Source organism: Rhea pennata, chromosome 17, assembly GCF_028389875.1.
Source record: "Rhea pennata isolate bPtePen1 chromosome 17, bPtePen1.pri, whole genome shotgun sequence".
Lineage (NCBI taxonomy): Eukaryota > Metazoa > Chordata > Aves > Rheiformes > Rheidae > Rhea > Rhea pennata.
The window spans coordinates 1,889,994-1,905,245 of NC_084679.1; the positions used below are offsets into that span (position 1 = coordinate 1,889,994).

The following is a 15,252-nucleotide window of genomic DNA, read 5'->3' on the forward strand; positions in this document are numbered from 1 at the left end:
GGGGCTTGTGCAGAAAGAGGGATTAAAGAAAGAAGGGCTAAATCCTACAGTTCATGTGCAAGCAAGATCTGTATAGCCAGCAGGAGTTAACTCCACGTGGAACTGCCTTCCCAGCGAACAGACCACACTGAGCACAGCTTGGTCGCAGCATTCCCTTTTAGCTGCAGGTATCACGTGGGGGATAGTCCGGGCCCTCCCATAGTCTGAGTCTCTTTATCAAATATCTACATACAGAGGACCACTCAGGGCACTGAGTCTGCAGATAGAGGTGTTACGATGAGCAGTAGGGGCCCCGGGCCTTTTCAGCTGACACAGTTACAGTCAGGAGAGGCTAGCACCTAAAAGTTCAGATCTCAAAAATTAGTGGTAACCTCAGGAGTTTCACTGCTTCCCATGGAGCCTGCACTAGAATAGATCTGAGCATGTGCTGAAGTCTGAAAATCTGGCTGCAAACATCATGATAGCAGAATGCAGTACTTAAAAGACATCCTCTGAGTCAGCGCTCACCTAGGTCAACTGAATGCTTAATCTTTCAGAACAGCTGTATGTTTTGCTGCATTTTTAAAAAACATTCCTTCACTTGCTATTTTAATGCTGCAACTTCAAGTGTATCAGTCTACATCATAAAAGCTCAGCAACCTGAGCTTCTAACAAGAAACCAAAGACAGCTTTGAGTAATTTGACAGAGCAAGCTAACTAAAATTCAAGAATCTTAGAATAGCTCTGTTAGAAGTTTTTCCAGCTGCCTGATGAAGACTGCTAGGAAAACATTCTGGATATGTAAATTAGTGCATTACACCAAGCCTAATGAGCTAATTCCTTGATGTTGTATTCAGAATAGCCAGAGAATTACAGTTTGTACAGTTAAGCCCAAGACTCCTACAGCTTGGAAACATAATTTGGAAGAACATATGTCAAGCATGTTGGTTTAAGCCCTCTTGTCCTTGCAGGAAGAAGCTTTACAGAAAAATTCTCCTGGCTGTATGGTGACTGTGTTTTGAAAGAGCTCCAATTTAGGAGTGCATGTTCTGCACTAAGAGTGCAGTTCTCAGTGCTGGGAGCTTTTAAGTCATGCAGCCTCCTCTGTTCAATTATTCAAGAAGGAACAACCTTAAACTTGCTCCCAGAAAGTGTCTGTGGCTTTTGTGTTAACTTTTTAATCAGAGCAGGGTCATAGTGAAGAATGCCCAACACTAATAGATACTGCTGTCTCATTATTCACCCCCCCTTTTTTTTTAAACAGATATTTCATAGCTATTGTTAATGCACATTTTTCACAGAGTAATTTTCCAAGCCTTAGCCTGTAACACATCCCAATGACAAATGCTCTTGATTTGGACTGTGCCGTCAGCTGCAATGTCACATCAGGCATTTTCTCAATGCCTGCTCCAGACAGGCCATCCAGTTTTATGATAGCTCTGTTTCAGTTATCACTATTGAACCTTAAGAATCTAGAGGCTTTTCAAGTTTAATTGAATAAAATTCTTAGCAATATAAATTCTTCATGAATACTATATAAATCAGCTCCTGGATGGATTTATAATATTTTTTTTTCCAGCTGGGTGGGGGGGGAGGGAGAAATTTGACTACTGTTTTGGGACCAAAGCTAGTATTGTTTTGATTGCAAGGAGAAATAAATCTAGCTACTATATTTTAACATGACATTGAGATTAAATTTATTAGGGTTCCCTCAGCTTCCAGCTCTGCCCCTCTCCCTCTCTATGGGCAATTTTTTCTATGCAGCTGAAGCTGAGGGAGGCTGCTACCAGGTGGACCCTGTTGTCTCAGATGAGGTGGCATAGTGGACCAGTGCTCAAATTCAGGAGCAAGCATTGGTCAGGCTGAGAGCAGTCCTGGCCCCATGGGCTGCTGCAGTTTAGCAGAGCAGAACCCTGTGGAGGCCACACTTTGCTCTTTACAAGTTCAGTGCTTGTCCTATACCTCAACACCTAGTAAAGTATTTCCCAGTGTTAAAAAGGATTTTTCTGTCCTGAATGCTACCCCACCTCTGAGGGAGCTGCTGGTCATTAAATGCAGGAGGGCTTGGATCCCCCGGCCCCAGTGCACCCTGTGCTCTAAGCTGGGAGCAGAGGCCAGCAGCAGGGGGGCACCAGGGCTCTGAAGCAGAAGCCTTTTTGCGCTGAGCTCTGGTGGCAGAAGTGGCATCTCCTAATACGCAGGGAGGAGCGTGCACCAGTGAGCAAGAAGCTAAGCTGCTCCTGCTTGGCTCGCCTGTCCCCTGTGTCAAGTGTGGCATCAAATCCAGCCTTTAAAACAAATAAACTTTCCATGCTCTGGGTTAGCATTTGTTTTGCAAGTCCTTTGGCCTGCCCAGCAAAGCCATCTTACAGCCTGGGGATTCCAACGCCTGCACCTCGTTAATATAGCGCGAGGAAGGCAGATGCTTTGTCTGTGCTGACCGTATGCAGAGCCCAGATCCGTTTCTGCCTAGCAGGGTTCCTTATTTATGATTACGTTGTAACTGCCAGCACAGACATATGTTGCTAAGGGTCGTTTATTCTTGTTTGTAAAATGTATGGCTGCTCCTAGCTTACACACTGTCAAAACTGGAAGAACTAGCCCCAAAATCTCTTGCTGCATGATTGGATCAGACGCCTGTACATCTGTTAACGCTGTAGGAGCTGTAAAATGAAATAAGTTTCACTATAACTCAGGCACCTCTATTACTGCCGCAATGTGTAAGCAGCAGAGCTGGCTGCTGCTGTTGCAAAAATGGCAAAATGTATGTTTGTGTCAAGTCATATGTAAATTTACACATGGCAGCATTTCTTCTGCTAATGCAGAGGAAAAGGAAGGGCTGGTACACGCGTGCGCTCCAACCTTAACAGGGTGCACCGGCCCCTGCTGACTGGCACTCAGTGCTGTGTGTGCAGGGCAAGCTTTGGGGGGCACACACCACCAAAATTAGAAGCCAGCAGCACTCTTACTCTCCTCCAGTCAAGCTTGAGGACCAGAAAGGATCATCTCTGCCATCAGGTCAAGTCCTTTGCAGTTGCAAGTCCCTGAAAAATAAACATTTTGCCTGGAAGGGGTCAGACAAATCCCTCCCCACCCAAACACCTTGATGTACAGCAAGGTAAGCATGGCTAGAAAAGGGCGGGAATGCAGTTAAGCATCCTGGGCAAAGAGCACATCACCACCCCGGCACTGGAGGGAAGCAGATTCAGCCCAGTTTGTATCCAGTAAAGGAACATCTTGAACTCACAGCTCTACCTCCGCTACAGCCTGGCAGAAAGCGCCCAGCGCTGCACCCTGTCCCTGCTACAGCCGCTCTGCGGCACGCGCACGGAGGAGCGCTACAGCAGGAGCTCAAAAAACCCAAAGGTGGAAGAGCAGAGGGTGAGTGCATTACAAAGCCACCACAACTAGAACTTGGTCTTAGAAACAGCCACAAAAACTTATTTCTGAACAGCCAGCTTAAGTGCTGCTCACCCTAGAGGCTGTGGGCATTGGTGCCAAGCCAGTAACACAGCTCAGACCACTCCATCACCTGTGCAGGTCACCAACGCGTTGCGGGAGTCGGCACGTTTCTCAGGACAAGTGAGCAAACATAAAAGTAAGCCGCAGGAACTCATTAGCTATAGTTCTGCTCAGCACCACGGGGACCAGCACGGAAGCAGAGCACCCTCTCCGTCCGAGCGTGCACTGGACTGCCGAGCACCCAACAGCCCGACAACGGGAGATGCCTGGCTCCCATGGGAGGACCTGCTGCAAGGAAACACAGTACGGCAAATCCAGCCCAGGAAGAGCAGCAACACGCAGCACGCGGTCATGCAAAACCGCGGTATCGAACGGTAGGACCAGCTCTAGTAAAAGAGCGCCAGCTTCCCGGCAATCTCCTCAGCTCTCCACTGTGCAAGGGCCCAGCGTATGCTCAGTCCAAGTGTCTGGCTTTGGCCACGATCAGTCTGCTGGACTGGCTAAGGGTGACACAGAGGGCTACACTGTCTCTCCAAGTAGTCAGGCACGGGACCCGCTGGGACCCCTCCGTCCTGCTCAGGCCAGCCCCAAGACAGGAGTTTCCCACGGGCAGCAGTGGGTTGTTTGACCCCCGCAGGCGTGCAGGCAGTGCTGGGGCGCGCGGCTGCTTCCCTTCCGGCTCGGGGCCGAGGTGCTGCCGCGTACAGAACCGGCTCCGGTGCCGGCAGGACCGCGACTCGCGGGCCCTCCGAGCAGCGACAGAGAAGCAGGCATTTCGCAGGCCTGGCTGTTTCTTGCCAGCTTTCTGCCTTTGCAGCATCTGCTGTAGGGTTTCTTTTTGCTGTTTCTAACTGTGCCATATGCCTCAGTGTCAAAACAACAGTGCTTGCACACAGACTGCGAGCCCTCGTCCACGCTCCCACCGAGCTCCTCCTCCCCACGTAAGCCCGTGCTCCCACGGGGCTGGCCCGGAGCACCACGCTCCCTCGCACGCAGGGCCACGGGCAGGCGCGGAGGGACCAGCCGGGGAAGGCTGAAGCCCAGCTCTGCTTACCAGCTTCCCTCGGCTTCGCGAGGTGGCCGTGTACCAAGCCTGGGCTTGGACAGGCAGCCGGATCGCAGGCAACAGGCTCAGCTCCCCGCTCCTACAGAAAGCGTTCCCGGAGCCAGCTGAGAGGAGTAGCACGACGTAAAGGTCCTGCAATCGCCTGCTTACAAAGAGAACAACAAATCTCACATCAGTCACCTGAGGGCTAATGCACACGTGGCTGGTCCTTAAGACAGGTTTTAGAAAAGAAAGCAGAGCCTTGTCCCACAAATCCACGTCTCCCTGGTGTCTCTGAAAGCCTCTTTTCTCCTGCCCAAATCAGGAAGCATCAGATCTCTCAGTAGAGAGATCCGGAGGGTCACATCCCCTCTTGGCCTTCTGCAAACAGTCCCATCGCTCGCCAAAGAGCCCGAGTGCGACGAGCTTTGCCGCAAGCCCCGACGGCTGCCAACGCGGCGCAGGAGGAACTTCCTGCGGCCCGCGCTCCAGCGCAGGGCTGCCCGTCTCCGCCGGCAGCGCCGCACTGGCGACTTTCTTCTCTTCCAGCGAGTCCTGGCAAAGCAAAGCAGACTTCCACCCAACCGCCATGAGAGCGCAGAACCATTTCCCCACGACCAATCTGTGCGGCAGCCCGCCTGTTCTGCGCTGGCGTTTGGTCCTGGTGCGTTTGGGGTGCAGCCCCCGTGGACACTGTCCTCCACAGACTAGAGGACTACTCAGGCTGGGAAGACTCACGTCGAGCAGTTGTAGCCCCTTTCCAGAGAGGCAGGAAGCAGCAGAGCTCCTGGGAAAGGTGCTCACTCGACAGTGCTGCTGCACGGCACACGCGGGGTCACACGCTGCCCCGCTCCCCTAGGCTGGCGGATCTTGCGTGGTTCTCCCATGCGGTTCCCTCTCCCCCGGCTCTCTCCGCGTGGCCCAAGTCACCATTCCCGGTGACCAGACACACGCACAGAGCACTGCTAACCCTGGCCGGCGCTGGGGCAGGGCCCACCGCCCCTGCCTCCAAAGAACACCTATGCTCTCTCCTTAGGGTGCCAAGGACCTAAGGCACAGCGTCACAGCACCCCGTGGGACCAGGCAGCATTTCTCCAAGCATATTCGAAGACACAGGAACAAATCCTACTTCAAACGACCCTGCCAGGTCCCTTGGGGCTCACGGGCACTTCACGTCGCTACCAGCAGCACCACGAGCCCTTCTCTCGCACGAGCGCGTGCCGTTTCCCAGGGCGCGCCAGCCCCAGCCCGACAAAGGGTTTTGCAAGCGGCCAGCAGCCTCCACCACCTGCCTCCGAGCCCGGCAGAGGTCTCAACACCCCACAGCTCCCCACTGCTGGGGGACGGGACGCGACGCGACGGGTGCTGCATCCCACTGCGGCCGCTGCCACGTGCTCCAAGCAGGAGCACTGCACCCACCAGCTCCTCTGCTCCTAGGGAAAGGAACAGACATCCAAGTGTCTTACCACACCAGGTTTATTTTCTCTTCCCTGCATTTCTCATAGGAGGGATGTACCGAGGTCTCCACAGCAGCAAGTCTACTATAGAAAAAATAGTCATTAATCTCCCATGGTAAAACCTTCCCTGCCCTACAAAGAACATCCACGCAGAATACAGCAGTGCAGGCAGGGACCAATACACATTCATAGCCTTCTGCTCAGGTAAAAAAAAAAAGTATTAAAGCCTCTCAGTCATACAAAAATTAGCTACTCAAGAGAAATACTGTTGCGCACACAGCCACCAGGGCGTTTACTACACAATCGCATTTTACACGCTATCTACAAAATTGGATGTAGTGTCTCAGAGTGCAATATTTCCAGATTGGGAGGACCTAGCTGAGAAGACTGCATTAAGATGTTTGCTAAGAATTGTACTCCTGAGGAACGAAGAGAAAAAAAGAGAGCAAAGATTTTATTTCACTATGTTGAACAAATTGTTTCATTGAACAACCATTGTGCTCTATTTAGACACTGCACTTTCCTAGAAGGAAAAAGGGAATCCGTGTAATAATTTAAACTATGATTGGTACAAGTCAGTGCATAAGCCTTTCAACTACACAATCAACAACTGGTTAATCTGAAATCCTCTCTAGGTTAAAAAAAAAATTTTACTAACATCTTTAATTTCTCTAGACTCACACCTTTCAGTAGCTTGAATTCTGAGTGCAGATATTCCTGTCCTCACTAACACTTCCAATCACTCCCATTTAACAGTTCTCACAGATAAAAGGTCCCCAGCAACATCGTTTTCTAGATGCATTTCCAAGAATTGCTTCTAAAAGAAAGGTTTTTTTGTGAAAATCATTTAAAGCAAGACAGAATGGAGAAAGATGAAACAAAGGGCATTTCTGTACTCGTGGCTGAATGGTGCCAAATATTTTCCAATGTTTGAAATACGCAACAAATAATGGTTAAAAGGGCCTTTCAGAGAGCCAGGGGACATCTCGGTGTCGAGACCTGTGCTACGCAGCGCACGCCTGAGGCTGCAAAGCCCGTTCGATTGGCCAAGGCAAGGCAGAGGATGAGGTAGGGTACGGCAGCCCGGCCCTGGGGGGCTGCCCCCGGGGTGCCGGGCAGCGCGGCCCCGAGCGGGGCTGCCCCCGCGGCGCAGAGGGCCAGAGCGGGGCGAGCCGCCAGCACCACGCAAGGGGAAGGAGGGGAACGGAGGGCAGAGGGAGGTATTAGCAGCCTCTGCGTGAGCTTGTTTTAGTAGTGAGCAGCAACAGGTGAAGGGGAGAAGGTGTCCGGCTTTTCCTCCTGTCCCAGGACAGGAGAACGTACATGGCTTTCTTCACGCCAGAAACTCACCAGGTACAGAGCAGCCGAGGAAACGGCAGTCTCTCCTCTCGGCCTGGGCTGAGGCAGGACTGGCAGCAGCATGAGGGATCAAGGCTGGGAAGCTGCAGACCAAGCTGCAGACTCTGCAAATTAGGCTCTGCACCTCATTATAAAATGAGTAGGAAGGGTCCTCACCTTCCTGACATATATACAAACACACACACACACACGCACGCACGTGCACACACACACTCTCACTTTCAGAACCACCTGAAAAACCTGCCTGCTACAGGCAAACAGCAACTGTTAAAATAAGGCTAAAGAGAGACAAAGCAATCGAAATAAATAGTTTGGCAACAAAGCAAACGTGGCTGTCACACAGAGGCCAAGTCTGGGCTCCAAACAGCCCATCTCCCTACGGAAAGAGACTGTAGACTTGAAATGAAACTTCTACTCCAGCAAGAGGAACTTTGCCAGTGGAGGTTTCCAGAGGCTCTCAGCAGCTTGACGCGTTCCCCTTCCAGAGAGGGTAGGGGGCACCTGCCCCACATGAGCACTGTGCTGGGGCACAAGGGCTGCCCGAGCTGTGTGCCAGCTCTTGTACTCTGGAAGTAAAATCAAATTAAGTATTTTCTGCTCCTGAGCAAATTCAAACAACCCCTTTTGTCCCAAGCGCAGCTCTGGCAAGAGCTTGGCAGACGTGCAGCTGGCTCAGCACGCTGACCCCACGCCTGCTGCTTGAGCTCTTAACCTACAGCACTCCGACACCTTCCGGAGAGTGGCAGCGTCCATCTGCTTGCATTTAACCCGCTGCTTCTCGAGTCTGGGCAAGTGGTTCATTCTCTGAGACAAACGCAAGGGCCTTCTACAGCACGAAGGCATCAGGAAGCCCCTGAGCAGTACCCGACCTGAGCAGAGTGCACATTCACTGCACCCTCAATATTGCAGCCTCATGCTCATCTCTCTGTGGGCTCAGCCTTTGCGAACCTTTCCACAGACTGGCTTCCACCCAGTAAAAATCCAGACTATCTCCTGGGTTTGGGAAAGGAAACCCTTCCACAGCAGCCGCTGCCCAGACTGCGCAGCCTGCTGGGGGTATTATGGCCACTAGTCTGACTGGCACTTTTACGTTCCTTTCATGCTCCCTTGGGGTTTGCTCTTAAAGATGATTTACGTGGTGGACAAGTGAAGTATATCGGGTCAAGCTCATCACCTCTGTCATCCTGGAGGAGTGCCCAAGCAAAACCAGCCCCATCTAGCCCAGAAGCTTTTCCTCATAAACCTCTATTACCAGCTGCATTTCTTCAGCCCCAGAGTGAGCCACCAGGTCCCCACAGAGCTGATGCAACCTCCACGCATGGAGGCCTGCACCTCCAGCAGCAGTCAGCAGCTCTGAGAGCCTCCATTGCAGAGTCCAGGGCCACGGTAACTACGACAGCTCAAAGCCAGTGTTCATGCTGATGGCGTAGCGGAGCTTCTCCCGCAGGATGCTCTTCTTGCTGTAGTTGGGAAGCTTGAGGAGGTTGAAACACGTAGAGGAGGTTGGGAGACGCCCACCGGGCTCTTTCTTGCGGATGGTGAAGAAGCCCCGTAGCACACTGCCCAGTGTGTCACCAGTGTCCTGGAAAGGGGCAGAAATGCATCAGCCCTGCACTTCTCTGCTGTGCTCCTTGCAAGCAGGGCACTGAGCTCCTCTTCCCTATACGCAGGGCAAAGGGGCTAGCTGGGAATGCCCTGGGAATCCCCTCTGCCCATTTGCTGGGAAGAGTGAGAGTCAAACCCAAGATCCCTCTCCTCCAAAACTGTTAGAAAGGAGCTTCATGCAGGGTGCCTTTGAATGGGGCACAGGGAAACAGGATCAGAGGTACAGGGCACAGGAACATCATAAGGAGAAAACACGACCTGGTGATGAGCTGTGTGGGAAGAAGTGGATGCAGCCTTGTGCATCCTACTAGTGTAAGGAAATTTTCACCTTGCCCCATAGCACACACTTCTTTATGCCTTAAAACTTCCCAGTCACAACAGGGCAGGTGAGGAGACTGAGCAGGGAAGGAGGCCCACCAAAAGCTGTGCAGGGAATGCGTGACACTGGAGCAAGTAGGCTGCCTACCTGATCATCAGAGACTTCCACACAGCGGATTGAGAAAGGAGGCTTGAGGTAGGCAAAGCCCAGAAGGGGAGGCCTTGAACAGCTGGTAACAAACTGAAAAAAAAGTGATGGACAGTGAAAGACAGCAGCAGCGAGCGAGAGCAACCTGGCTAACAGCGACACATGGCTAATGCCAGTCCAAGCAGCTGTTCCCTGCGACTACATCTGAGCTCCCACAGTACAACGCTGCAGTGCTCAGCCCTGCTAACTTGTGACAACGACCATCTACACAGGACTATTCAGGGCAATATAAGAGCACTTAAAGGAACTCTGCTTCCCGGGCGGCCTCTCTGCAGGGGAGCAGAGTGTAAACTCTGAGGCATCAGGCATTCTGATGCATCTTCTATTACAGCAGAAGGCACGCAGATCACAGTAAGAAAACAGCCCTGTCCCAACCACCCCCAGATCCCAGGCTGGGCTGAAATGACTGTATTTACCTTTAGAAACATAGCTCTCTCCTCAGGGCTGAAGTCATTGGCTAAGATATCCCAGAGCCAGATAATGACCCGATGACTCCCATGGAAGCCCCCGTAGTACACTGTGTGTTTTCTGGGAAGAGAAAGGACACGCTTGTGTCTCACTGCAGCAGCAGGAAGGTCACAGCTGCCAGCTGACATGTCCTGGAAGGATCACAACTGCTGCCACAAGTCAGGGTTCATTGCTAGAGCAGATGCTGCCAGCACTGCCTCCCCACCAGTGCTTGCCAGGCACTTGATCAGAGTACAGGGAAGGGCAGAGAGAAAATCTGCTCTCAGGAGACAGTGTAAGTGAATGGAGGAAAGACCCTTCCTTTTTGTTAGTACTTTATCCAAGTTAGCTTTAAGCGACATGCTCTTCAGCTCCATTAGTTTCTGTCTGCTCCTCAGATTTCAATTAGGAGCAGAAAATTGGGAAAGGGTCACTTTGCTGCAAGCCTCCAAACATCTACATAACATATTGGGTTGGTCTGCTGAGTGAGAAGACCAGCAGACAGAGCTGCTCACTTACTTTAAGTCCTCGAGGTCAATCTCAGCGTTGTCACCAGAGATCAGTCGCTGTAACTCTGGTGCAGAAAACATACGAATCCATTCAGGCTTAATGATCGACCTGAATCCACTGATGAGTGCTGCTGTTTGACTCCTGATTTGTGTGTGCATCCGAAAGTGAGCCATGAGATGGATGTAGCTGATCCTGTGTGCGATAGGGAAGGTAGCAGTGAGGGGGTTGCAGGGATACCCACCTCTCTGGTGCAGGAATGAGGTTGCAGGCTGCTGACCTGCCCCTCCCGCCCAGGAAGAACCAGCACCACCTGGAAACACGACATCCTTCCTCCTCCAGGGCACTGCTTTTTATTCAAACAGAAAGCGTTCTACCCAGAGACTTTCTCCTTCCCACCTTTGGGTCTGCCTGCTCATTTCCTAAATCTTCTTCCTAACCCAGGGACTCACTAGCTTTAATATTCAGGTGATCAACCTTGGCTGGGCACCAGCTAATTGTAGAGGGGAACATGTGCCCAGCTCCCCTTTAAAGGAGCAGATCCCCAGTGAGAGCTACTTCTCTAGGTTTGAAAAGCAACCACCAGAGCTCTGATGCTGCCTGCAATGAAGCCCACGACTGATCAACCTGTTAGGAAGAAGACAACATCCCTAAGTAAGCCAGCAAGCAGAGATGGTTGAACTGGAAGAATTCTACAGATGCTTTTGTACAGTTTTCCACGGGTCTTTCAGACAAACCCAACTTAAGAGAATAATTTGATCCTGCTGTGTGCAGCTGTGCAGACAGAAGCACTATCAACGCTTCACACTGGCTGTGTTTTCTGTTTTGTTGCAGTTCGACATCTTTCAGACAATCCTTGGAACACGTGAATTGCTATGCCGTGCATGTGAAAGCACAGACCCAGCACCTGCTCACAATCCTTAGAAACACTGTGCATACGAAATGCTTTGCTATTATGAAAATACAGGCCTTATTCAATTCCACAGGATTAACCAGTCATGCTCTGTAGAACCCTCCCTAGAGCTGGAATCAACAGACTAAAAACACTTAAGAGACTTCCACTTTCACCCCAGGGAATAAAGGAGAGGTCCACCGTTTATTAGAGGGAGCCAACATCAGACTTCCCCTACTTATGAACAGCCACAACAATCCAATTCGCTAACTCTTCTTTGTCAGCTCCCAGACAGACACTATCACAATCATGTTGACTCTTGTAAGTGAGCAGAGCGACATATAGGGGTTTCAACATTCTTCCTGGGCTGACTTCAGACAAGCCAGAGAAAGATCCCTTTCAAATGCAAACTCCCTAGTTGGAGCTCAAGAGAGGGAGCGACTAGGATCATCACACTGCAAAGCACAACTAACACAGATGAATCTTCAGGTAGGATCCACCTTCCATTTGCCATTAAAGAGAACAACCCCCATATTACCAGTTCAGACACACACCTGCTTAATAGAGATTTTATCCTGCTTTCATGATCACTGGAGGGGATAGCAAAGAAAAAAAAATGAAGGGAACAAAAAGGTGGGTTTGGTTTTCAGGCTCCAGAGTTGACATTTACGATAACTATCTAAAAGCCGGTTATCTGTGAAAATAGCTGCAGGGCTTAGTGTCTCCTCTGATTTCCTGTGTCTAAAGTATGACTGTCGACTACATTTGAATTCACCACTGCCTCTTCTGAAGAACAGTGCTTTATACAACTGCCACATGTTATCATTCTGAGAAGATCTGTCTGCTCCAAGGTGTCTTTGAGCATCTGTGCCCTCTATGTTCACGACTGTGTGCCTGAATTGCTTTGAATCCATCTGTCTGTATCTATCACCATCATTAAATCCTGCAGAATCTCACAGACTGTGTGCCTTTGACCTCAGAAGCGCTGTTTCAAGAAGTAAATTGTCAATTTTTATTTTGCAAATCGAATTTAATACAATTTCTGCCAATGAACTGTAACCAGTAAATTCTATTAAGATATTTATGGGCTCCTTCTACTCCAATCTATCTCAATTCATTCCAGATGCAAGCCCAAGGAACCAGAATAAAGTATTTTACAGTGGTGACCTTAAAAATCTAATTGCTGTACTTACTTATTTTCATTGGTAACGGGAATGGTCTTCCCTCCAGGAACAAGTTCATGGCAAACAAGCTGAGGGAAGAAATGATTGTATTGCTAATTACTGCCTGGAACCACAGTGGAAAGAAATGCCATGCTAAGCTGTTACTTCCCCATAAAACATTTAGTTTTACAATAAAATGATAGGATTTAAAATTTAAGTAAAATTCTGCTTCTGCCTTGAACCAGTTTCACTTAACTATTAACACTGTAATTGAACAGTAGGGAACTCCAACTCTGCCACAAGTGGAGCCAGCCCGCCCTCAAGGAAGCCTCCCCTCTGGTCTGATCCATCACTGCTGAACCGCACACGAGTCAATTCGGAGAGCCCTAGGGGACTGTCACACTTGCAGAAGCCAGCAGCTGAACAGCCTCAGAGCCCTCTCACAGCCCAATCTAACCGCGCAATCCAAAGCTATCTGCCCCACAGGTCTCACCCAGGGACATCCAAGTGACAGAGCTCCCTGGAGCTCTCTGTCTTTCAAGCTGGGCACTTGATGCAGAAAATGGAGAGTGCTCAGAAAGCAAGATTGCTGGGAAGCTCTTCCCTCCTGCCCCCTCAGGCCAGGGCCTGGTGCTTAAGCAACAGCACTGCTCAAACCCAACATCAGGGACCCTCTGGTGCTTGCTACAGCAACACTGAGTCATGACTCATCTTTGCAGCAACATTAAGAAGCAGAAAATCATTATTCATATATTACAGTGGCCTCTGTGCTTCAGTTCCCCAAGGTCAGAAGAGAGCCCAGCAGAAGAACGTGCTCAGCTCCCCTGTGGCCAACATCAAGCTGCAGCTAGCAAGGACACACAGTTCGTTGGGGAAGCATGGGGATTACCCCATCAGGCTGCTTCAACACTGCAAAAGCACAAGGCAAACAGGAACCCCAGGTTTATTTTGAAGCTCCGCATGCTGCAGCCTTCAATATGTTACTACTAGGCTCTCATGTGCTATATCCTGCCTTTATTTTTAAGATGGAAAAACCCTCAGAGTTGAAAATCTCAGCTGTTCTGAGGCAGCAGCAAGGCATTCAGCCACTACCTCCTGCTTTACCCACCTTTCCATAGCATCTGAGCAGCCTCACGTTACCCTGCCCTCACCTGAGCAGCACAGCTGCGTCAGTACTCTGCTGCCTTACCTTACCAGCTCTGCAGGTGCACTGAAGCTGCAATTACTGCAACTCAGACATATGCAAGCCAGGTCCAAACTAGCCAGCTGAGCACGAGACAGTAAAATTGCTACACACACCTCAAGGACTAGCTGCCCCAGATAAATGCTTGGTGACTTAGTGGTCTCTGAGCAGGGTGCCACTGGGCCTATGCTGGGCTAGCAGTGCTCAAGCTGGCTAGCTTTGCACTAGCTTGGGTCTAGCCATGGAACTGGCAGTGACCACAGGATACACAAACAGCACAGGCTCTCTCATCTACACGTATTTTCCAGCTATGCACACAGCATCACAGTAACATCAGTGGCAGAGTTATCTTACTGACCACAGGGCACAAGTGTAACCAAGTTTAAGGCTTTACAAGGGACTGTGACAAACAGTCTCTTCTTCTGAAGGCCTTTCTCAAGTGTGGCTTTCTGCCATACTTCAAGTTTCTGTGAGAGAAACTGCTACATTTAAAGAAAAGTGATTCTTCCTTCCCGCTCCCACAGGCGCTTCTTTTAAAGAGTGGAAAATCAGGTATGCAAGGAAAGCACAAAATCTTCTTCAACTAAAAAAAAAAAAAAATCATAGTACTAGAAAATTCTTCAGGGACAGACAGCAACCTCTTTGTAGAGAAGGTTGGTCTCTGCCCACAGCTAAATATTGAGTCCAGCCACAGAACCCTGCTGGTGAGTTCAGGGAACCTCTGAAGCTGATCCAGTCTTAGAGCACAGGCATCTTTTTATAAAGGGAGACCAGAGCTAAGCCCTAACCTCAAGCAAATCTGAGGCTACTTATCAGTCTCCTCAGGGTTTTGGGCCAGAAGGGCCACACAGAGCATCTTACATGTCAGAAACACAGATACCAGAGTAAAAAGCACTCTGTGTGCTTTTTGGACAGATTGGCTGACTTCTAGAAACTCAAGAAACTCAAGAAACTCTCAAAGCTCAGTAGAGAAAACATTGTATTCTGCCAGCAAGTCAGACTGCAGGTGTGTCTCTTTAGTCTAAGGACACCTTATAAGAACTAAGGTACCCCTGTTCAGGAGTCAAACCTAGTTCCTCTGCCAACTGCTTATATTCAACTTGCCACTTCTGGTATCAAAGGCTTTCCCAGAGCAATGGGCAGCAACCCTCAGCCTCCCTCTCAGCAGAAGGCTCTTGCTGGTAACATCAGCAGATGGGTGAGTACATAAGGAGAGGGAGATGCTCCCACGCAGAGGAGCTAGTGCCTAACCTGGAGAAATAGGAAATTGCCTGGGTCAAGCTTGTGGACTACTAGGGCCCAGAATTCAGTTGTTCACCAGCTGGCACAGGGAGGGCATTTGGAACAAAGCAGAGACAAGATCCAATAGAGTAACTGAATAAAAGCCTACCTGACCCATCACATCTTCATCATAGGACAGTGTTAAGCCCAAGTCACTGATATCACCATCATAACGCTAGCAGAACAACAGAAAAGGGGAAAAAAGGTCAGTAGTTAGCAGCAGGAACAGCAGCTCTGCATTTTTCTATTATTCTCCCTCTACCTACTCCCCAGTAGGCACTAGGCAACAAAGCAGAACAAATACACGATTTGCTCAAGGTTACAGAGAGATTGCACAAGAGCTAAG

The 15,252-nt window shown here is 50.0% G+C and overlaps 1 protein-coding gene across 6 annotated transcripts in view; it reads right to left on the bottom strand.

Annotated features, from left to right (window-relative positions):
* UBE3B (ubiquitin protein ligase E3B) overlaps nucleotides 1–15,252 on the bottom strand; it is a 35,569-nt gene that overhangs the window by 4,028 nt on the left and 16,289 nt on the right. For 4 of the 6 annotated variants that reach the window (XM_062590045.1, XM_062590046.1, XM_062590047.1 and 1 more), the window contains 6 exons: nucleotides 15,016–15,081; nucleotides 12,473–12,531; nucleotides 10,400–10,582; nucleotides 9,850–9,961; nucleotides 9,374–9,466; nucleotides 6,382–8,884 (listed from right to left, as the gene is read on the bottom strand). In XM_062590045.1, the coding sequence (XP_062446029.1) occupies nucleotides 8,693–8,884; nucleotides 9,374–9,466; nucleotides 9,850–9,961; nucleotides 10,400–10,582; nucleotides 12,473–12,531; nucleotides 15,016–15,081 (705 nt within the window). In that variant the 3' untranslated portion in view covers nucleotides 6,382–8,692. Of the gene's footprint in view, nucleotides 1–6,381; nucleotides 8,885–9,373; nucleotides 9,467–9,849; nucleotides 9,962–10,399; nucleotides 10,583–12,472; nucleotides 12,532–15,015; nucleotides 15,082–15,252 lie in introns of those variants that run through there. The other 2 variants (XR_009960161.1, XR_009960160.1) reach the window with 1 other exon arrangement.